Below are 21624 nucleotides of genomic sequence, written 5' to 3'. Positions count from 1 at the left end.
TTGGCGGTTTATGTACAGGGGACACTGGTGACACAAAGGGGGAGTAGTCAGCTCAGTGGTGGGGAGGGCCTCACAGAGGAGGGGTTCCTCCAGTTGAGTCTTAAGTGGCAAATAGAAATTTACCAGGTAGACAGGGCAGAGAGGGCATTTCAAGCAGAGGAAAGAGTAAGTACGGAGGCGGAAGGCTGGAATCATTTGGTGCATTTGGGGAGCTGGAGGGACAGTAGGAGGTGACAGGAGAAGGCAGGCAGGGACCAGAACGAGACCAGGAGCTCTCAAACCTTGCTGGTCATCAGGATTTCCTGGTGAGATTTTTAAAAACACAGAGCATGAGGCCTTGTTCTGTATCTGCTGACTCAGAATGTTCAGGGGGTGGAGCTGGGAAATCTGTATTTTTAAAAACTCTGTTTGTACGGTCATCAGATGTGAGGATGATTGTCACAGGCAGTGAGGGCTCCCTAAGCAGTTGTAAGCATGTGGGTAACATGACAAGGTTCAAAGGATGAGTTGGAGCGTGGTAAGAGTGGAGGCCTGGGGACCAGCAGCCAGCATTGGTCTGAACCAGGGTGGAGGTGGCGGTGAGCCTCCATAGCAATCGAAGAGGTGGTACTTGGAAGCGGGCTCATTTGCAGAGGTGAGAGGAGTCTGGGATGACTTGGGGTCTAGCTTGGGCAGTGGGGTAGATAGTGGGATCAGTAACTGGGAAGGGGGAAGTGGACAGCGGAGAGGGCTTAGGTGGAAGCCCGCGAGTGTGGCTGGGGATGCACTGAGTGCGCACTAGGTCCAGGAACTGCTCTCAGCACCTGATACACATCACCTCATTCAGACTTCACGAGGAAGTGGACAGCGGAGAGGGCTTAGGTGGAAGCCCGCGAGTGTGGCTGGGGATGCACTGAGCGCGCACTAGGTCCAGGAACTGCTCTCAGCACCTGATACACATCACCTCATTCGGACTTCACAGTAGCCCTCTGGAGATGGGATTTGAAGCCAGGTGTTCTGGCCCCAGCGTCTGTGCTCTTAGCTGATTACCCAGTTCCGCTCCTTCCGCTTGGGGCACTTGTAACTTCCCAGTAACAAACGCAGCGGATGTCTGGCTCCTGAGCATTAGAGGTCACCAGGCTAAAAATGTCCATTCGTGAGTCATCACATCAAGGCTCCAGCGTCAGCCCAGGGTTTCGATGCTCATTCTGCTGTCTCAGAGCAGCGTGACCTTACCCTTCACTTCTGAGCACGAGTTTCCTTGTGTGGAAAATGCAAGTAATAGAACCCCTGTCATACGGTCCTGGTAGAAGTTGAGAGAGGTGCCATGTATTGTGTTCCTGCAGTTGTACCCAGCCCAGAATAGGTGCCAGAATGGTAGCTGCCATTATACACACACAGCTGACAGTTCTGGCACCAAGGAGAGGGCAGAGCTGAGACCCCTGAGGCGTGGGCAGGTGAAGGGCGGCCAGAGGAGAGGGGCAGGCAAGTGGGGGAGCAGAAAGGCAGGAGGAGAGTGAAGCAGGAGCCAGACGCCCCAAGGGAGGGCTGGGGAGGACAGGGGGCCCAGGGGGCTTTGGGGTGTCACCTACCTCAAGGAAGCCATGACAGCTGCCTTCTAGAAGCAGTCAGTGCCACCCACAGCCCGAGTGTCTTTGGGCTGGCCCAGGCTCCCAGGCTTGCTTTCCGATGGTGTCATTCTGTTGTATAGCCCCCTACGAGGCATGTGAATTCCGTTCCCTGTTCCCTTCCCTTCCTTCCCGGGCATCTGGCCTGAGGCTTCGTGTGGGTTCAGGCCCATCCTGCTCTCCCAGAGGCCTTCCCGAGCAACTCCGGGTTGGCATTGTGTGGACTTGCTCACAGCTGCTCTTTGCTTACCTGCAAACCAGGGTGCTGCCAGCACCAGCCCCCCAGGGTTGCTTGAGGGTTAGTCCTCAGGAGGGGTTGCCTCTAGGAAGTCTGGGCTGCCTCTAGGAAGACTCCAGGCACCGCCATGCCCTCCTGGGGGTCCCGGCCCTCTCCCCGAAGTCAGCCCGCCTCCTCTGCTTCCATCTTCCCTTTTCCAGTCGCTCTCGTGACAGCACCTCCTCAGCATGGAGCTCTCTGAGCACCATCCTCTGCCTTTAGGGTACTGCTTTATGCCAGCACTTTTATGGATGTTTTCTCACAGTCCTCGCTGCAACCCCACATGTAGAGTATTAGCCCCATTTTATAAAGGGGGAAACAGAGGCTTAGAGAGATTAAGTCATTGCCAAGGTGACAGCTAGTTAGTAGTGGAGGTAGGCAGTGAAACCATGTCCCGTTGGGCTCAACCCGATAATTCTAACACCACATGGAGCTTTGCAGTTGAGGCAGGATCTGCTTATCTATGGGCAAAAAAAGATAGGGCTCCAGGAGGCCTGCTTTCAGGCTGGCGCCACAGAGCTCTTCACTCCGCCCTTGATTCGGGGGATGCTTCAGGTCAGGTTCTGGCTGGCTTTTTTCTCCAGTAGCACATTCCCAGGGGTACTTCCAGTCAGAGAGGAAATGCCTCCGTCGGAGAACTGACATGCTGAGCTTGGCGTTGTCCTGGCCTGAGTGCTGTACGAGGAAGCATGCCTGCTGTCCTCCAGGTCTCCCAGCCTCCTTGGCAAGGCTCCTCTCTCACAGTGGGTGCACTGCATTGTTCCTGACCTGTGGTCTCACCAGAGGTCTGGGAGGCCACAGTATTCCCAGGCAGGTATCCTCTGCATCTCCCTGTGCATCTCAGATAGTTGCACTTTAGTTTGGCTGTGCCGGCCAAGAGCCGAGGATGCGAACTCGGAGTGAGGTGTGCAGACTGGACACCAGCGCCCGGCCCTGGCCTTTACAAACACTGCTTGTTGCTGGCATTCCTGGGAGTGGACAGGGGAGCCCTCTGTTTGTCTGGTATGTGGGTTCCCCAGCCTCCCTTACTGAACTTGGAGGCCCTCTGTGATGGTGAGGCAGAAAGGGCAATGGTGTCAGCGCAGCCGCTGGCCTCTTCCTGGCTCCCCAGCAGGGACCTCTTGGTTCAAGCAGAGGGTTCTCTGACCTGGAAGGAAGTTGCAGTTGGAAAGGGCCCTCTGCTCGGGAGAAGCGGAGAGAGTGGAGGTCTGAGGGTTTGAGCCCTGTGAGAACAGGGACCTTATCTTAACCTCCCTGTAGGCTGTCTGCTCGGGGAGGCCACAGGAGCTTCACTGTGAAGTGATATCCTTGGGATCCACGTAGTGCCCAAGGAAGGGTCCTCTGAAGGCTGTCAGCAGCTGATAAAAGGTGATGAGGGAGGGCAGTAGCCCTGGGTTGACAGGAAAGGTCTGTGTAATCGCCATCTCCAAGTGCCCTCCAGGTCTCCTTCGTCATGCAGGGTCTGTTCAGCCTAGACTGCTGTGGCTCCAGGCGGCCAGAAGCACTCAGCCCACCCCTAGCAAGAATCCCAGCAGGATGGGAAACCCAGCCCACCCACGTTAACTTCCGGAACCTAAGTCTTGCCTTGTCCTGGTGTGTAGCTGGTTTCCTCTGTGGAAGGATCTCCCAACCTGCCTCTCAGTGTGATCCTGAGTAGAGTGGGAAGGGGCCCAAGGAGACAGCTTTTCCAAGTCCTCTTTGCAGGGGAGGAGGTGTTGTAGACCAGGCCATGAGGCCACAGTAGAGCATGTACACGTGCTCACCAGGAAGAGCCTCAGTGGCAGGCCCCATCTGAGCTGCGGTGGCCCCTGTGGGCATGGCTGCAGTGGCCGTGTGTCAGCTGTGGTGGGAGGGGGAAATCTCTTTGGTTCCTCAAGAGCAGATCATTGGAGACAAAAGAGGCTGAGTGTAGAGCTGCCTGTTTAGTGGCCTGTTGGGGCTGGAGGGGCCAGAGAGCTTGGGTAGGCTGGTGTGGGGCGTCTCCACAGGTGTGGTGAACGGCTGTGAACCCTCTCTCCCCTTCCTTCCAGTGGGTGTGTAACATTCTCGACAAGAAGGCTGAAGCTGACCGGATTGTTTTTGAGAACCCAGATCCCTCTGATGGCTTTGTGCTCATCCCTGATCTCAAGTGGAACCAACAGCAGGTAAAAGCTCTCTTGCTGGGGCCCTCTGGTCTCTTAAGTTCTCTGCTGCGTGCTGGCCCGCCTTAATCTGGCCTTTCTTTCTCTCATTGGTTCCTCTCTAGGCAGGTGATAATTAAGCCCCAAGGGGAGGCCTGAGCTCTGCAGTGAGAGTGCGTTCCTGTCTTACACAAATGTTTATACCTTACTGTGTCCACCTTAAGCCCTTCTTGGCTCCTTCCATCTAAGGGGTGAGGAATGAGATGATGTTTTTGTTTAAACTGCATAGGCCATTCCTTACCTGGCCTAGTGGCTTGGGCTGCCTCCTTCACTTCCAGGAGCACCTGGAGCTCTGGGATGAGTGTTTACATCCTGTCCATGCCCTGGACACCAGCAGATCCAGGCAGGCCCATGGTCTGAAGCACTGGCCTGCAGGAACCGTGGCGGCCAACCCCAGGAGTCCCCACAGCACCTGACCGCAAAGGGGTCTTCCAGGAGCCCAGGCTTCTGCCTGAGCCTCAGCCCTGTGTCCTGGACCCACATGCCCCTTGCTTCTCCCCTTCTCAGGAGCAGGCATCCAGCCTAGCTATCATCACTCACACTGTCCCTCCCCAGTTCTCTGTCACCTCTCCCTCTTTGCATCTCACCACCTTCTTCCCTCCCTCCCTCCCTCTCTCTCCCACACTGACCTGCCACCAAAGTCACAACTCAGTGTCATCTCTTTGAGTGGACTTTTATCCCTGGATGGGAGCAGAAACAGGCAGAGCACTGTGCCCCCAAAGGCGCTGGAACTGGCCAGGCTCAGCCTGCAGCAGGACAGGCCCCAGGACAAGGCCTGGGAAGCCAGGCCCGGGACTGCTGGGTAGGAAGTGGGGAGTTGACAGAGGCCCCTCCTCCGATTGGAATCTGCGTAAACCAAGCGTGGATTTGCTGTCTGCTCTCGAGTGGGTGCTTCTTGTTTCCTCAGCTCCTCACATGGTCCTGAGACTCATGCAGGAACATTGTTCTGAAGGCCAGGCCCTGTCCAAAGGGCCCTGTCCGCCTCTCCAGGGATGCCTCTGCCTAGCTCCTTCAACTGTGGCTGGCCTTTGGGTCCTGAACGAGCTCACCCACAGTTTGCTTGGTTTCATTTGCTGTTTCTGGACCTGCCATGCCACTCCTTCATTGCTGAGAAAGGGGGGCTGAGGGCCTGTGGTTGGGGTAGAGGGACAGGGTTTTGGCTCAGAAGCACACAGGCAAGTGAGTGCCAGCTGTCTTAGTGGATGCTTGAGGGAATTACTGAGCATGGCCCGAGGGAGTAGGAACTGGAAGGGGGTTCTTAGAAGTCAGCACTGAGGGGCACTGTGTTAGAGCCAGGCAAGGTCAAAGAAGACAGCTTTCCATGTGGGCTTTGGTGTGAGAGGGGCTGAGCGAACCCGCCTCCACTCTCCCTTCCTGCAGCCTAGCCCACCTCAGGCTTTAGGGAGGAAGCGGGGCCTGGCCTTGGAGATGCCTGGGGAGCTGGGACAAGGCCTCGAAATAGGAATGCTGCTGGAAGCTCTGGGTGGGGTCTGCATGCAGCTCTGCATACCCTCTGTCTGCCCCTCAGGCAGCCCTGGGCCTGGAGCTTTGAGAAGGCACACTGGCTCATGGGAGGTGGGATGCAGGGCGTGTTGGAGGAGGAACTTCTGACTCGTGAGATCCTTGAAAACTGAAGAGCTAGCGATTTGCGGTGTCTGAGGGCCACGCAAGGGCAGCAGAAGATTGATTTACGCGTCCCCATTTGGAAGCCCTGGACACAGTTGAGCCCACAGCACTGAGAGTGGAAATCCGTTGTCCTTCTGACCTGGTGCTGGCTGGCATCCTGCCTGGCCTGCCAGTGGAAATGCCCTCTCTCTGTCCCCTTTAAGACAGAAAAGGCTTCGGGAACTGCTTTGGGCTCCCAGCCAGAAGGCTGGGCGACCTGTCTCAGGGGTCGTGAATGGGCCGGCCTTTCCCTCGACGGAATGCAGGTGCGATTGTTCTTAACCTTTGCTTAATTAGCACTTGTCTCTTAGTGGTACCATATTTCAGTGTCTCAGATCCTTGACTGGTGACAGAACACTGAAATTGACAGCTTCCTCAGAATTAGGCAGTGTACCCAGCTGGGAGACAGGCCAGACCCAGATTTCTGTTCTTTGTCTGCACCAGGGGAGGCTTGAGGAGAGAGGTGCTCTGGCATTTGCTTTGAGGAGTCTCCTGGAATCTCCCCCTACAGCCACTTCTCTCAGAAGCGTATCTTTATTGCCCCTCGACTGATGGCTCAGGATTGAAGAGACTGTCCATATGTCCATTCATCCATCCAGTCCATAAATATTTATCAATTACCTAATGTTTACTAAAGCCTCCCTGGAGGTGATAACATCCCTTTCTCAAATCTCTTATGAGATCACCTATATATTCTCTTTTATTATTTTTTGTTGTAGGTCTAGTTAAAACATGTGCATGGTAAAAATGCAAATATACAAAGAGTGGGCAGTGAAAGTAGGTTCCCTCTCCCCACATTCCTCCATTTCCCTTCCCCAGAAGGGACTGTTTGCTCAGAAGAGATTATTTCTTCATCTCTCTCTTTGCATATTTTATGTATAAGCATCTATGTATATGTTTACATCATCACACATATTTTCCATTTGTATAATTTAGGTTCTCTGGTCTAAATTTCTCAGACTAGGAAACTTCCTTAGAGCCACTCCAGAGCTGGAGATTTGGCTGTCCAGAGCCACAGCCATTCTTAGTCTTCCCCCCTGCCAGGAGGCTGTTACTTTGATTTTATTGTCCTGCCTTTTAAAAAGAAATTGATGGGAGTCTGTCTCCCCAGTGTGATTGATGGGCATTCTTCTGGGTTGCCAGTCTGAGACCCTTACCAGCCCCTAGTCTAACTTTTTTCACATCATTTCTCTGGGCCAGGGATCCTTTGGCTGTCTGCAGAAAATCTGGGGTGATGTCTGATATCAAAGAATGGGTTTTGGTCCGCTCCCTCACCTGACCTGTGAGCTGACCTGCAGCACCAGGCTTCATGCCTCATGCCATGCCAGTGGAGCAGAGAGGTACATTTAAAGTCATGTTTGGGATTTGTCAGCAGACATCATCTAAAACAAATGCTACTGTCATTTTGGGATAGTGACACTGACACATAGAACAGCTAAAGACACCCACAGGCATGTGCATACATATCCCACGTTCAAGCAGTTTGGTTCCTGACTGCCCCTTGGGCCCTTAGAGAGGAAATGTCCCAGGTACAGGTCATGAGAAGGGATGGTCCAGAAGGGGCCTGTGGGCAGAACTGAGACCTAGGTGGGTGGGCACAGCTCAGCCATCTGCTGGGAGGTTTCCAGTGGGCCATCTGCAGCAGGTCTGAGGCAGAGAGCCCAGATTCCTAGAACTCTGGCAGAGACAAATGCTTATGGCATGAAGAGACACAGTTGAACACCAGGTACCATATGGAAAATCTCATTTTCAGTTTTTAAATTGGGGCCCTTAGGGATTTGGTTGGGTGACTCATGGCCCCCAAATCATCTCCTGGAGGAGTCTAGCAGCTCGGACTGCGGGGCTGAGTGCTGCTGGAGTCTCTCCAGCCCTTGCCCCTTGGAGTCCCGTGTCTGGGGGCCGCCTTACACGTGGATGTGATAACCAGCCCAGGCCAGGGTTTGGGAGAGCAGGGGAGGGTGGAAAGTTTTCTGAGCAAAAGGGAAAGTTCATTTGCTCTCTGTCCCAAGGTCGCGTTGACTTTGATTCTTTGCACAGTTGTGACCTCCAGGGTTTCAGCCAGTAGCTGTTTTCAGGAAGGCTGTCCTGTGAGCCCAGTGAGACCGGAGAAGAGAGGGAAAGGTTAAGCATTCTGGTGGTGCTTGCTTCTGAGCTGGCCTTAGATTCCCTTTCCACCCTTCATGTCCCTCTATACCCCTGCACATACCTTCAACTCCAGGCAGATTGAGTTGCTTACTTTCTGCCTTACATCCCCTATAGTTTTTTGCCTCTGAGCCTTTGCTTTCACTGTTCCTTCTATCAGAACACCCTTTCTCAAACCCTACCTCTTCTTCAAGACCCAGAGCCGCCTCCTCCTCCTCCAGGAAGCCTTCCTGGATCACCCCAGCTGGGCAGTCTTTTCTTCCTCCTGTAGTTTTATCAGTTCATGTCTTGTAGTTGATACTTATGTACATACAATTAGACCATAACTCTTGGAGGGAAAGAGTTATCCTTGGCACTTTCTTGAACTTCCTTCCTGCTACCCCTCCCCTTCAGTTCTGTAAGTATATAAAATACATATGATATTCTTTATTGGAAGAATAAACAGAAGTTCTGTTCCTTAGACTCCACTCACCCTGGGCAGGTGGAAGCCCACTTGACCTGGGGCTCGGTCCTGCCATGGAGTCCCTAGGGTTAGCTGTGGCAGGCACTGCAGCAGGTCTTGGGAGTGGACACTTCCTGCTTCTGTGGGTGATTTCCAGGATTGGCAGCCTGCCCTGGCTCGGTCCCCTGCTGAGCTTGCTTTTTTTTCCCCCCTGCTGTCTCCACACAGCTTGATGACCTGTACCTGATTGCCATCTGCCATCGCCGAGGCATCAGGTCGCTTCGGGACCTCACTGCAGAGCACCTGCCGCTGCTCAGGAACATCCTCCGGGAGGGGCAGGTGAGTCGCCTCTGCCTAGCCCACCCCAAAGCCCCGGGGGAATTGCACTCCCACTCCAGGGAGTTCCGTGGCTGCTTTCCTCCCAAGGAAAGGAAATCCGTTAGTGAAAGGGCTTCTGTCTGGATGCCGGGGACCACACAAGGACCCCTGTCACCTCGTTCTGCCCTACCCTCCAGCCCTACTTTCAGCCACCTTTCCTCACCCCCAGACTCACCTTCCTCTGCCTAGGTTCCCAGTCTGGCCTCCCTGCCTTTCTCCTGCAGGTCCCATCTGGGATGACCTCCCATCTCAGGATCACCTGTCTTGCTTGTGATAGACACACGCCAGGCATGTTTCTGGGGTGGATGGGCCCACACCTCTGATGTGTACGCATCACCTACCCTGAGCGCAGAGACTGGCATTCTGGGATGTTTTCTCTGGGGTATCAGATGAATCGAATGAAATTTGAAATCAAATGAAATTATGAGGTTGCTAACAGGAGCCCTGGGGGTGCGAGGAAAGATGGTGGCAGAGAGCCTCGGATCTTGGGGTGTGATCCTGGTTCTGACATGTTTGACCCCAACCAGCTGAGTGACTGACTCAGCAGGAGACTTCACCTCATCTCTCCGGCCCTCTGGGGCCTCTGTGTCTGGATGGGATCCCTCTAAATCCACCACTCTTTGGGTTTTTCTTCGCCTTTTTCTACTCTGAAACATTCGAAGATGCTGTTTCCCCCACTGCCCTCTGGTTCCAGGGCCTGGCTGGGAGAGTGGCCTGTTCCATTCAACAAGAGCTGCTCTGAGGCTTTGACGCATTCCTGGAGGAAGGGTTCTGACTGGATCTGCTGTCTGTGAACCCCCAGCCCACTGTCCCCCCATCACTGCAGCCTTACCCGCCTGCTCTCTGCCCCACACTTGCCCACATCACCTTCTCTCTGGCTGCCTTTCTTCTTGGAGTGATTTGTTTCTCTCTTGAAGTAGCCTTTGGATGGCAGAGAGTGGTGTCTCTCTCAAGGCGATGCTGGGCCAGCACTCATCTGTTCAGACAGCCTCACCCGAGCAGGGCAGCCCTGCTTACCCCAGCAAGCCCTTTGGGTGCCCGGGCTCCAATATTATCTTGCTGCAGAGATCCTTGGGGTGAGCTCAAATGCAGTATAAATTCTGGGGTGCATTCTCAGCCCTAATCTTTTTCTCTTCACCTAATCTTCACCTAATCACTGAGGCCCTAATTTTTTTCTCTTCACCCCAGACCTTCTCAGGGCTCTTAACCCACAATGAAAATCAGAGCCTCCTTTTAATTCCAAGCCTTCCGATGCTCCTGAAGAGGGTTTGATAGAAGAAGCCCTAGAAGCCCTACCCCTGAGCCGAGTAGGGATGGGCAAAGGGAGGCGGGGCCAAAGTCAGTGCTTTCCTATAGGAGTCCAGCGAGACTCGGCGGGTTATGTTTGGCCTTCCTTTGGCCTGTCTGGGGGCAGCTCTTCCACTGTCCCTTCACCCCATCCTTTCTCTCTCCCCAAGCTCTTAGCTCAACCCCAGTCCCAGCCCATCTCCTTCATTTCCAGGCTTCACAGTTTTCTGTGCAAGGAGGGAGAGCAGGGCCTCCTCCCCCTACTTATGACTATGTGCTTATGCACCATCCTGGGGGAGACTTGCAGTCCTGGGGGCCCTAGGCACTGGAGCTTCCAGGCCCCCCAGCAGCAACCATGTGAGGAAGCGAATACTTTATCCAGGTTGGAGTGGGGAGCCCCGATCGAGGCCTCTGGCCCCTTCCTCTGGGTAAAGAACCTCAGCTTTGCTGCTGTCACCGCACTTGTGGAGTTCCTAGAATGGAAGATGGGCCTGAAGCAAACAGTGGGCAGAGAACCATGTGAAGGGCTTTTGTTAGGTGTCCAAAGGCCAGCTGGGAAACGATAGGAGGGGATGCTGGCAGGGGCTGGTGGGCCGCATGGCGACCGTTTCCTGCCCCCCTCCTTTCTCCTCAGGAGGCCATCCTGCAGCGCTACCAGCTAAAGGCAGACCGCCTCCGCGTGTACCTGCACTACCTGCCCTCCTACTACCACCTGCACGTGCATTTCACGGCCCTGGGCTTTGAGGCCCCTGGCACGGGGGTGGAGCGGGCCCACCTGTTGGCAGAGGTCATCGAGAACCTGGAGCATGACCCGGAGCACTACCAGCAGCGCACGCTCACCTTTGCCCTCAGGGCTGGTGACCCCCTGCTCAGGCTCTTGCAGGAGGCCCAGAAAAGCTGAGTCGACCCTGGGGCTGTTGGGAAGAACATATGTGGGATCAGGGTGTGGGAAGGATTTTTAGCACCAAGGGAATTTTTAAAAAATATGTTTTGTATTAGCTTATTCCTAGTATGTGAGAAAAGTATTGGCCTTACTTGGTGTAGACAGATGGCATGGCCTGGGGAGGCCATGGTAAGGGCCAGTGGAGTGGACAGAAGCGAGCGGGATCTTCCTGGGAAGAACGGCAAGTCCCTGGAGTGGCTTCGGCTGACCTGGAAGGGCGCCAAGGGCTTTCTCCACATCCCTGTGCGCGCCATCCTTGCTGTTTCCCCCTCTTTTCACTCCTTCCTGCTCTGCCACCACATCCCTCTTCCCACTTTCTGTTCCTTCCTGGTGGTTCTTTAGGTCTGCGTATTTGGGAGTTCCCCCAAAAACCCAAGTACGAAAATTCTCTGGAAATAGTTCATAATGTTTTTTTGGTGGTGCTTCCTCTTTCCCTCGCCCCCCTGAGGTCCCGTGTGCCCCGTGTGAGTCAGCCTGATCGATAACCTCCTTGTTGACAAGGATGAAGGACTGCCGCCTGGAAGTGGGAGGGTTTTTAGTAAGAATCAGATGGTGCAAGTCCAGAAACGCCTGACTTGGCCTCTGTCATTTGGTCAGTGAGTCCCTGGCCTTGAGTTCATTATCTAGGTGGGAAGACAAAACAAACTCACATGGAGATTAAATACAAAACAGTGTATCAACAAGGGCAGAATGATGCGGTTGCAGGGGAGTACAGAGCTCTGAGCGGTTTGGGTTCAAGGTGTTACCAGCATCATAGGTCCCTGGTTATCAGATTTTGAGGCTGAAAAGGGACTTCCAGTGTCTGAGGCTCATGGCCTGTATGGAGCCATCAGGGGCTTATCCGGGAAGGGTCACACCTCCCAGCACAGAGGACAGGTGTGTCACATTGCCAGAGGGGCTGGCATGTGCCAGTAGTCCAGGTAGGGCTGAGGGACCCTGGATCTTGCTTCCTGAGGAGGTTTTCTCAGGTGACAGGATGTGGGGTTCTGCAAAGTGATGGATAGGTAGCAAGAGGGGAGCTGAGGCAGAGAAGGTGATTCTTATTCCGCATCCTCGGACCGAGAACCAAGAGGTCTGGATTCAGAGTCGAGCTCCTTCACTTGCAGGTGAAAACTGTCAGGTGGTAACCCCGTCTGTCACGTGCTGCAGCCCCACAGTGCCAGGAGTTGCTTTTGGACCTCAAGGCCTCTGGACCAGAGACTCCCTAGAAATGACAGGCAAGTGGAATGTGTGGTCAGAAAGCATGGGCCTTAGAGAAGAGACCTGCCCCAGGCTGTAGACGAGGCATAACAAAGCAACTGGCCTCGTGACCCGGCTGCTCCTTCCCTGTGGCTCTTCAGAGTCCCAGGATTCTCAGAGTCCCAGGATTCACGTGGTGACAAGAGACAAGCAGGTGTAACTCAGGTGGAGACGCAGCAGGATCTATTTCATGGCCCACCATACATCTGACCAGCTGTGTCCTGGAGGAAAAGCCTGTATTCTTGTGGGCAGTGACACACTGGTCACTGCGGGGGTCTTGGGGATAGGAGGCTGAAATCCCGAGGTATTTTCCCAGAGCAGGTTTCAGTTCGCAGGCTCCTCCCTGCATCTTAGTTACTCCCATCCCAGGCACTGCTGGGGAATCCACCCTCATCCCCGCTGGAAGTATAGTTGGTACTGACATATAAGCCCCATCTTCCCAATCCCAGTGCTACAGAAGAGCAAAGCAAGGCCTCCCCCTAGAACAGTCCCCACCTACTGCCTCGTCCTATGCTTCCACTGCACTAGGCCACTCCTGGAGGGCATGGGTCACAGGTCACAGGTCTTAATTAATGTTTCCGTCTTCACCTTGTAGTTCTGGCTCTTGCAAGATGGCTGGTAGACATTTGATGGATGGATGTGTGACCCTGTGAGGAGGGAGGAGGGATAGATCAGGCTAGGGAGGCATGTCTGCAGAGGCAGGGCATGCCATCACAGGGCACATTCCAGGGCGGCAGGACCCCATCTCCTGGTAGGCTCCCCCGCCGTCTTTGGCTCAGGATTGGCCATTTGTGAGTCTTTTCCAAGCATCACCTGTGTGGAGTCAGGTAAGGCCCCACTCCTAGAACCTGATCTGTCAAGGAGAGGGTACCCCCAGGGTCAGATCCCTCCCCAGGGCCTCTCTGGGTGGGCGTCCCCTTCATTCCTCTACTCGGCTTTGTTTATCTTCATGGCAGTTCAGAAGGGGTCTGCTTTGCAGGCCTCCCACTCTCACCTTTCTTAGACATGGAGAAAGACTAGCTAGGGCTCCCTGCAGAGCCAGCTGGACCTTCTGTTGCTGTTCTCTCCACCTGGTGGAGGAAGCTCCCTCCTGCCCAGTGCCGCTGTTCTCCCTCTAAGCCAGCCCCTTTGTCCTGATCACCCTCGTCACCTTATTCCACTTAAGCTGTCCTGCTGGAGGCACTGGGTCAATACAGGCCGTGGTGTCGAGTACTGTCCAGGCTCCAAAAGCATACATACCCTGAGTGCCTTCCTGGGGTCACCTTTTATGCCAGACTGCTGCATACCTGTTTTCAGGGTGGCTTCTGGGCTGTCTCTTTCTACTACATTCATTGATTTGTCTGCCCCACTTGCCTGGAGGGTAGGTTAGGCTACTGTTGGACTCAAGAGTCAATTAGGAATTCGAAGTGTACAATAAAGCAACCTTCTCACCCTTATTTTTAAAATTGCTATATTTCTGTGTCATACCTTAAAACAGCCCATCACTTCATGGACCCTCGCACTGCTCCCCTGTACAAAGAAACTGCCTCAAGGTGTGCTGGGTCTGGCCCAATGTCACCGGGTGAGTATTGGCCCCAGGACAGGAGACTTCTGACTGTTTGTTCACCATTTACCAGTATCTAGGGCAGTGACTCTCCTTAGTGCATGTTTAATAAGCATTTGACTCTGAATTCCAGTCTCTTGGTTGTCAGGCCAGGGGATGCAGAATAAGGACCACCCCTCTCCTCTGCTTTACGCTTCCCTTCTATCACTTTGCAGAACCCCACATCCTGCCTCCCCTTAGAAAACCTCCTGAGGAAGCAAGGTCTGGTATCTCAGCCCCACTTTGACTATTAGCTAATGCCAGCCCCTCTAGCAGTGTGACATGTCTGTCCTCTGTGCTGGAAAGAATGCCAGATGTTTCCTTGCATGTCCACAATGTGCGTGCTCTTGTCCTGGCTCTGCTGGAGCAGTGATAGATGTCACCTTGCCCAGATAAATCCTGGATGTCTCCGTAGCTGGCCGTCAGCCCCCAGGACGTGACCTACTTTCCTTCTGGCTTGGTTGGAAAAGGAAGGAGCAGTTGGAGGCATGACTGTACTGTTCTGGGCTCCTCTCAGTTTGCCCAAAAGTTTCCTCATAGAGCAAAACTGCTGAGTGTTCTATATTAGTCAACATTCCTTCATGAAACAAAAACAACATTTCAGAACAGTTGGGCATTGAAAGTCCACTTTGCATATCCCTGTTGAATACAGATCTCCAAATTGAGAAACAAATCAAGAAACAATTACATATGAAGTAACATTTGAAATTGTTTCTCTTGTAATATTTCCATATCCAAAACATTATAATACTGTGTATCTATTTTATTTCTGAATAGTTTGATGTAGGCCGGAAAACTGCTCTTCTCAGAAAGGACTAAATCTTTATTCCAGACAGTATGGGTAATGTTAAAATGTCTTTTCTTTTTTATAAGAAGAGGGTGATAATGGTAGTTTTTTAAATATCCTCACTTAGCAACATAAGGATTTGACAACCCTATGTTTTTTTATTATTATTACTGAAATTACATTGGAGTCTGAAATCAAACTTCAATCACCAGGTTTTAACCACTTAAAAACTAAGCATGGACTGAATTTGTTTAAAGTGTTTCAGTTCAATAAACAGGTTTTGAACATGTACCTTTTTTCTTTTTAAAGCAAGAATCTGGAGACAGCTCACATGGAGCTTACGATTTGGTAAGGAGCACGTGCATTAATTACAAAGTATTTACAAGAGTGGTGAGTGCCTTGAAAAAAGCAGAGTGGGCCATGGGAGCTTAGGCAAAGAGAAGCCAAACTTACAGGTTAAAACTTGGTAGCCACATGGCCTGTACAGGCAAAGGCCCAGCAGTTAGGGAGACAGACCGATGGCTCAGGGGACCGAGAGCTAAGCTTCTAGCATGGGGCACACATGTATAATTATATTGGCCAGTTTTTCCTTCAGAACCTTGATAAAGAAATGAAAGTCAAGATGAAGGGGAAATTTCTTAACGTTCTTCTCCTTCCACTTGAGAGGCAGTGTGGTTTGGTGGTTCCAGCATAGAATCTGAATCCTAACCAAGTGTGATCTTTGCCAAGGTACACAGTTGCTCCTAAGCTAGGAGTGACAACAGTGCCCACCCGGAGGGTTTTTGTGAGGATTAAATAAGAGGATTTTGTAGACACAGTAATCACTCAGTAAATGTTAGCTGCTCTTTTCCTAGTGTGAAAAGGACCAAAAAAGGATGTAACCAGAGATTTTTGGGCTCGATATGAAAAAGAACTTCCTGATTAGAAGGGCTTGAAATCCTAGATTATGAAGTGGAGGCATGGCAACCAAGAGACTTTAAGGCAAAAAGCAAGCCCTAAACTATCTCTCATTAATTGATGGTGGCCCTAAACAGAGGCAAGGGCTGTGTGCGATGACTTCACAGGATCTCTTCCAGCCTAAAGGTTCCTGGAATGCACTTTAGCCTGGGCCTGCTGGCAGGTTTCTAAGACTACAGCAGTGATGTCCCTGCTATTGAGAACCCTGGGAACAGCTCAGCTCCATGGTCCAGCCATATAAATCTGATAAAAATAGGAGCTGAAATACCATCCCAGAGTTGCTATTTTTAAAAGCGTTTGAGATGCTGGATTGGGTTTATTTCTTCCTCAAACGGCATCTTGCTGTTCCCTCCTCCTGGTGGGCAGGATGCTAACGTGGCACATGTGAGGGACAGGAGCCAGAAGCCTGTGAGGCACATTTGTCAAGCGGCTTCATGCCTCGTGTCCACACCGATTGCCTGCCAGGAAGTCGCAGCAGGACCAGCTAAGATGTACCTGCCCTCCTAGGCCCCTTGCTCCTCTTGTCTCCTCCCTCTGCTCCTGAGGCCCCTCTGGTTGTCCCAGGAGAGAGGTGTCCTCCTCTTTCTTCAAGGTAGAGACAGAGCCAGAGAGGTAAAGGGAGGCAGAGGAAATGGGAACAGAGGTCGCATGGCTTGGAAGGGGACCAGGACCCAGACTGCTGCTCCTCAGGTTGTCTTGACCCACCCTGGGCACAGTTAGCCTTGAGAGGAACACAGCTTGCCTCTTGCTGAGCAACCAGTGGTGTCTGCAATGCGGATTGGTGAAGGGGTGCATTAGAGGTGGGAGTTGCTCAGATGGCTCCAGAACCCAGTGCTTGGGATCAGAAAGCTCCAGAATTGTTCCCCTCCTGTCCCGCAGATGATAGCACTTCTATGCAGCCAGCTAAGCATCTGGCTGTTACATTAAGAAACTGGAGGGGAAAGATCATGAATAAGCACATTGTGGCCCAAGGGGAGGAGTCACAATTACAGTTAGCTTCTGGGCACCCAGTAACCTGGCCTGGGATAGGCTGGCAGAGGGGAAGTGGAGAAGATCTGAATAAGTCTTATAGGTCAGAGCAGGGATTCCGCCTGCATAATAATAGCACACAATGCATTATGCGTTCATAGCAAATTCATATCCATTGCCTAATTTAATACCAATAATAGCCCTTTGAATAAGCACTGTTACTTCCATTTTTTCCTAGTAAGAAAACTAAAGCTATCTAGTGACAGAGGCAGAGTTGGAAATCAAGTCTCCAAGGGCAAGAGCAGGCCCTTCAGTTCTGTTTTCCAACTGAATGGAGCTTACATGGTGATTCATAGCAGGAATTGCAAACTGAGTTTAGCTCTAGTTCATGAAAGAGTTAGCAAAGTTTAGAAGCTGGGATGACTAGCAGTTAAGCTTGGCGGGGCTCCCTAGGTTCTTTGGGCCAGCCTTCCTATCTGTGAAACAGGGAGGCCCTTCCCTTTTCCTCTTCACTTGCCCAGGGCGGGGACTTCAGTTACTGTGTTCTTACCACCTAGCTTAATTCCAGGGCTGGAGCTGATGTGCAATTAGAATTTGTTGAATGAATGCTAGCCCGACAAAGCTGAAGGCACCATTCAGACAGACAGAATTACGTTAGACACGGGAAATACAGAAAAAACTTCTGCCCAGCAAGGTATGATTTAGGACCGAATAATCCTAAATACCTGTGGAAGAAGTGGGAAGCTGCCCTCATTTTGCTACTACAGAGCAGAGCTTGATGAACTATCTGTTCTCAACAGGTAAGTCCTCCAGTTTCAGCTGAAGCGAACTTTGAGCAGACACTTCTCTGAACCCCCTCTGCACTTATTGTCAGTGACACCATAACACTTAGTCACATCCTGTCCAGCCTTATTCTTGAACAGGAGCCCACAGTGGGCTTTCTCTCCCTGGCTGGATGGTAAGCTTCCAGGAGACAGGGACCCAGTCTCGCACTTCCTTGGAGCTATTGGCGCTGCCAGCACCGGGCTTTTCACACTTGGGGCTCAGTAAACACTGCTCCCCTATCAGAGTGACTTGGGGTCAGTGGATTGTCCAGCAGGTGACTCCTGGACTGTTTCCTGCATCCTGGGCACTTCCGAAGTTTGACTGGGGAAGTCTTGGCCCAGGAAGTAGGGTGAGGTGCCTTACTGAGGTTTCCCCTGCCTGTCACCTTCAGTAGGAAACAGAAACTGAGAAGCTTTCAGGATGCGAAAGAGGGGTGCAGAGGGAGCAGTTGGATTAGGGCACAGGTCGCGGTTCAGGGCACCTGACTGCTGTGCACTGATGGGTGGGCTCCCGGTATAGGGCCCTTCCTCTTCCGTGCCTTACTTTCCCCAGTGAGGGAGGGACACGGTTGCGCCACGTGGGAGCGTGGAGAAACCTTTGTTGGGTCCCGTTGTTTTTGGGGGTGTGCGGAGGCTGCGCTGGGCACATCCATGCAGGCGCCACTTGCAGGCAGCGCCCGCCCGGGCGCTCCGCTTGTCCCATCCGACCTCTTCTTCCACCCTCTGCGCCTGCCCCCCTCGATCCCCCGCGGCCCGCGCGCCGCGGCCCCCCTCCGGCCCCTTCCCGGGCCTCCGCGGCCCTCGCAGCATCCCCTGCCGGCGGGCGTCGCCCCGCCCGCGTGCGGCAGCGCCCCGGCCCTCCCTCCTCCTCCAGCCCGCCCTTCCTCCAGCCCGCCCGCTCTCCGGAGTCGGCTCCCGGCAGTGTGCGCAAGCGTGTCCGGCCCCTTCCCCGCCCCCCGCCGGGGCCCGGGCCGGGCCCCCGCCTCCCAGCAGGCGGACCTGCCCGCTCCCAGGCCGGCCCCGAGCCCGGGACAGGGACCCGGCCGAGCGGAGCTGTCGCGCCAGCGCTGCGCCGCCAGCCCGCGCGCCTAGCGGATCGGAGCTGTGCGCGAAACTGTCCTGCCCCGCCCCGCTCCACCCGCGAGGGTGAGTACGCGGCGGCGGGCCCCGGGCGGGCCCGGGGGGAGGGCGGGGAGCGCCTCGGGGTCCCGGCTGCCTGGCCCCCAGCCCCGCGCCGCGGCCAGGGAGGTGGTCGGGCCCGGCACGTGGGTGCCGCGCGGGTCCGGGTCCGGGTCCGGGTCCGGGTGGGGTGGCCGAAGCCCTGGGAGCCCTCTCCCTGGAGCACGTTTTAGCGGGAAGCCGGCCCCCTTCGCTCCCTTGGAGTGAGCAGGCAGGATGGTCCTCTCCGGAAAGTTTCTAGCCCCCACCGCCGCGCCCGGGCTGAAGAGGCGACCCCACCTTCAGCATCCTCTGAGCCGTGGTTTCTGCCACAACTACCCCCATCAAGTCCAGCAGACCGTGGGCTGGCTTTGCTGGGTCCCTCTGTGTGCAGGAGTCTCAAGGTCGCCAAGCAGAGCCCAAAGGTGGGGGTTGCTAGCTGCAGGCGGGCCGTATCCAGGACACCAGATCCAGGTTGTGGGGTCTTTGGGCCTAGGTGACTGTACCCCAGAGCTGTCTGGGGAGTGAGCACTGGGGAAGAGTAGGGTTGGAGTGAGGATGGGGTACAGCTGGGATTAGAACCTGGGGCTCAGCGGTCTGTTCTGAGTGCCTCCATGGGGCCCCTGCTGGAGGGACGTCTCCGTCAGCCCCGAGCTGACAACATGTCTGCCTGGACTGCCCCCTCCATTCCCATTCTTGGGGGGAGGCTCCGTCTCGGCCATCTGAAGCCCGATTCCTCTGTTTCACAGACGGGGGCCTGAGGGCCTGTCTTGGGGGCTCCTGCCAGAAGGCTGGGATGTAGGCAGTGTTCGGCTGCTCAGCTGTGCATGTCTGACCTCATGGCCACCCACAGGCTGGCACCCCCACAGGCTTCTCAGGGAAGCCTGTGCTTCCACCACTGGAGGGAGGCACAGTGTGGGAGCCAAGTTGAGGCCGACTCACTCTTTGTGGAACCTTGGGGACGGCCCTGTACTGGTTAGGTTGTCCCACGGGGCACAAACCAGGGCCACTTTTTTTCTGAGCTTCCCTCTGCCACCTGCCTCTTCCAGGTCCTGACCCTGGCATCTCCCAAGGTTTTCAATGAGTTTATATGTGTGAAGTGCTTGGAAATGTTGCCTGTGCAGAGCAAGAGGCATATGAGTGTTGGCTCTTAGTAATGTTTCTGTCATACTCTTACTCTCAATCTGCCCCATAACTCTCAAGAGGGTGCCTGGGAGGTACCCCCTGCTTGGGGCTTGGAAACTAACTTGTGGGGCTTTTTCTCTTTGCTGGGAGCTAGCCTAGGAATACCCCCTTCCCCTAGCCAAGGTGGCCCAGGTTCCCTCTGACCTGTTCCCCACTCTGCTCCTGTCCACACTCCCAGTGCATTCTGTGCCCTTTCCCCCAGCAGCAGCTTGCTGCACGGGAGTGCTTTACTGTCTGAGGGGTCCTGGGCTCCATCAAGCCGCTGAGGGAGAGCCAGGAGTTGAGGCCAGGCCCCCGGAGTCCAAGTTGACAACAGGTAGGAGGGAGTGTAGATAGATGGGGAAGTTAGGGAAGTCAGAGTCACCTGTTTGGACTGTGAGCTGGGCGGGCATCTGTCACTTGAGCGTGGCTGCTGCTCAGGACACCAGGGACCCCCACCTTCCCGAGCCAAGGCCTAGGCCAAAAGGAGCCTACGGTGCCTTCTGGGCTATCTTCCCGCCCTTCCCTCACCTCTGTCCTTACCCAGAGCAGTGACTCACCGCATGCTCCTCAGGAAAGTTCCTTGGCCCTCCGCCCTCACAGGCCTTTTAGACTCTTAGGATCCAGCTTTCTGGGAAGAACCAAGAATCTGCTTTTCTGGAATGTAACAAATCCTGGAAAGGAACCCCCTTCACCAGCAGAAGAGAGAGCACACCCTGCCCCACCCTTCTGTGTTCCAGTCAGCCTATGTTGTTCAGTAGTTACCTCACACTGGCCTGGCATCTGTCCTGCATTGGGTGCCCAGAAGACCCTATCTGGGCACGTTCCCTGGGTTTCTCCCCAGAGAGGCTGCCCCAGTGGGGCTGTGAATTCCTCCTTTCAGTGTGGCTCAAGGGTTTGTACCTTCTGTCCTGGGGAAGGACGCACTCTAGATATTGTATACACTCTGTATACTGTAGGATAATATATGATCTGCTCAGTCTATACATTCTCTATACTGTGGGGTAATATATGAGTGTGTGCTCAGTCTATGTACTGTATATACATCAGGTAATATACGAGTGTGTGCTCAGTCTATGTACTGTATATACTGTCAGGTAATATACGAGTGTGTGCTCAGTCTATGTACTGTATATACTGTCAGGTAATATATGAGTGTGTGCTCAGTCTATGTACTGTATATACATCTGGTAATATGCGAGTGTGTGCTCAGTCTATGTACTGTATATACTGTCAGGTAATATACGAGTGTGTGCTCAGTCTATGTACTGTATATACTGTCAGGTAATATACGAGTGTGCGCTCAGTCTATGTACTGTATATACATCAGGTAATATACGAGTGCTCAGTCTATGTACTGTATATACTGTTGGGTAATATACAAGTGTGTGCTCAGTCTATGTACTGTATGTACTGTCAGGTAATATACGAGTGTGTGCTCAGTCTATGTACTGTATATACTGTCAGGTAATATACGAGTGCTCAGTCTATGTACTGTATATACTGTTGGGTAATATACAAGTGTGTGCTCAGTCTATGTACTGTATGTACTGTCAGGTAATATATGAGTGTGTGCTCAGTCTATGTACTGTATATACATCAGGTAATATGCGAGTGTGTGCTCAGTCTATGTACTGTATATACTGTCAGGTAATATACGAGTGTGTGCTCAGTCTATGTACTGTATATACTGTCAGGTAATATACGAGTGCTCAGTCTATGTACTGTATATACTGTTGGGTAATATACAAGTGTGTGCTCAGTCTATGTACTGTATGTACTGTCAGGTAATATATGAGTGTGTGCTCAGTCTATGTACTGTATATACATCAGGTAATATACGAGTGCTCAGTCTATGTACTGTATATACTGTCAGGTAATATACGAGTGTGTGCTCAGTCTCTATGCTCCCTATACGGTGGGGTAATACAGCAGTGTATGCTCATGCTACATGGTCTCTGTACTGCGGGATAATAGATGACTGTATGCTCACTCTACACATTCTCTATACTGTGGGGTAATA

General features: G+C 53.3%; 2 protein-coding genes across 7 annotated transcripts in view; both read left to right on the top strand.

The window, feature by feature from the left end:
- DCPS (decapping enzyme, scavenger) overlaps positions 1–14818 on the top strand; it is a 38546-nt gene extending 23728 nt beyond the window's left edge. The window contains exons 4-7 of one of the 2 annotated variants that reach the window (XR_012132642.1): positions 3915–4028; positions 8542–8652; positions 10613–12138; positions 13638–14818. Coding sequence is in view for 1 of the 2 variants with exons in the window: in XM_017663572.3 (XP_017519061.2) it covers positions 3915–4028; positions 8542–8652; positions 10613–10879 (492 nt within the window). In the remaining variant the exon portion in view is untranslated. Of the gene's footprint in view, positions 1–3914; positions 4029–8541; positions 8653–10612 lie in introns of both variants that reach the window. The other variant, XM_017663572.3, reaches the window with a different exon arrangement.
- ST3GAL4 (ST3 beta-galactoside alpha-2,3-sialyltransferase 4) overlaps positions 13629–21624 on the top strand; it is a 49359-nt gene continuing 41363 nt past the window's right edge. For 2 of the 5 annotated variants that reach the window (XM_017663547.3, XM_017663534.3), the window contains exons 1-2: positions 13629–13721; positions 14839–14877. The gene's annotated coding sequence lies outside the window, so the exon portion shown is untranslated. Of the gene's footprint in view, positions 13722–14838; positions 14878–18214; positions 18426–21624 lie in introns of those variants that run through there. The other 3 variants (XM_037000833.2, XM_037000834.2, XM_037000835.2) reach the window with 2 other exon arrangements.

This window comes from Manis javanica, chromosome 6, assembly GCF_040802235.1.
Source record: "Manis javanica isolate MJ-LG chromosome 6, MJ_LKY, whole genome shotgun sequence".
Lineage (NCBI taxonomy): Eukaryota > Metazoa > Chordata > Mammalia > Pholidota > Manidae > Manis > Manis javanica.
This window is presented reverse-complemented; position numbering and strand designations above follow the sequence as displayed.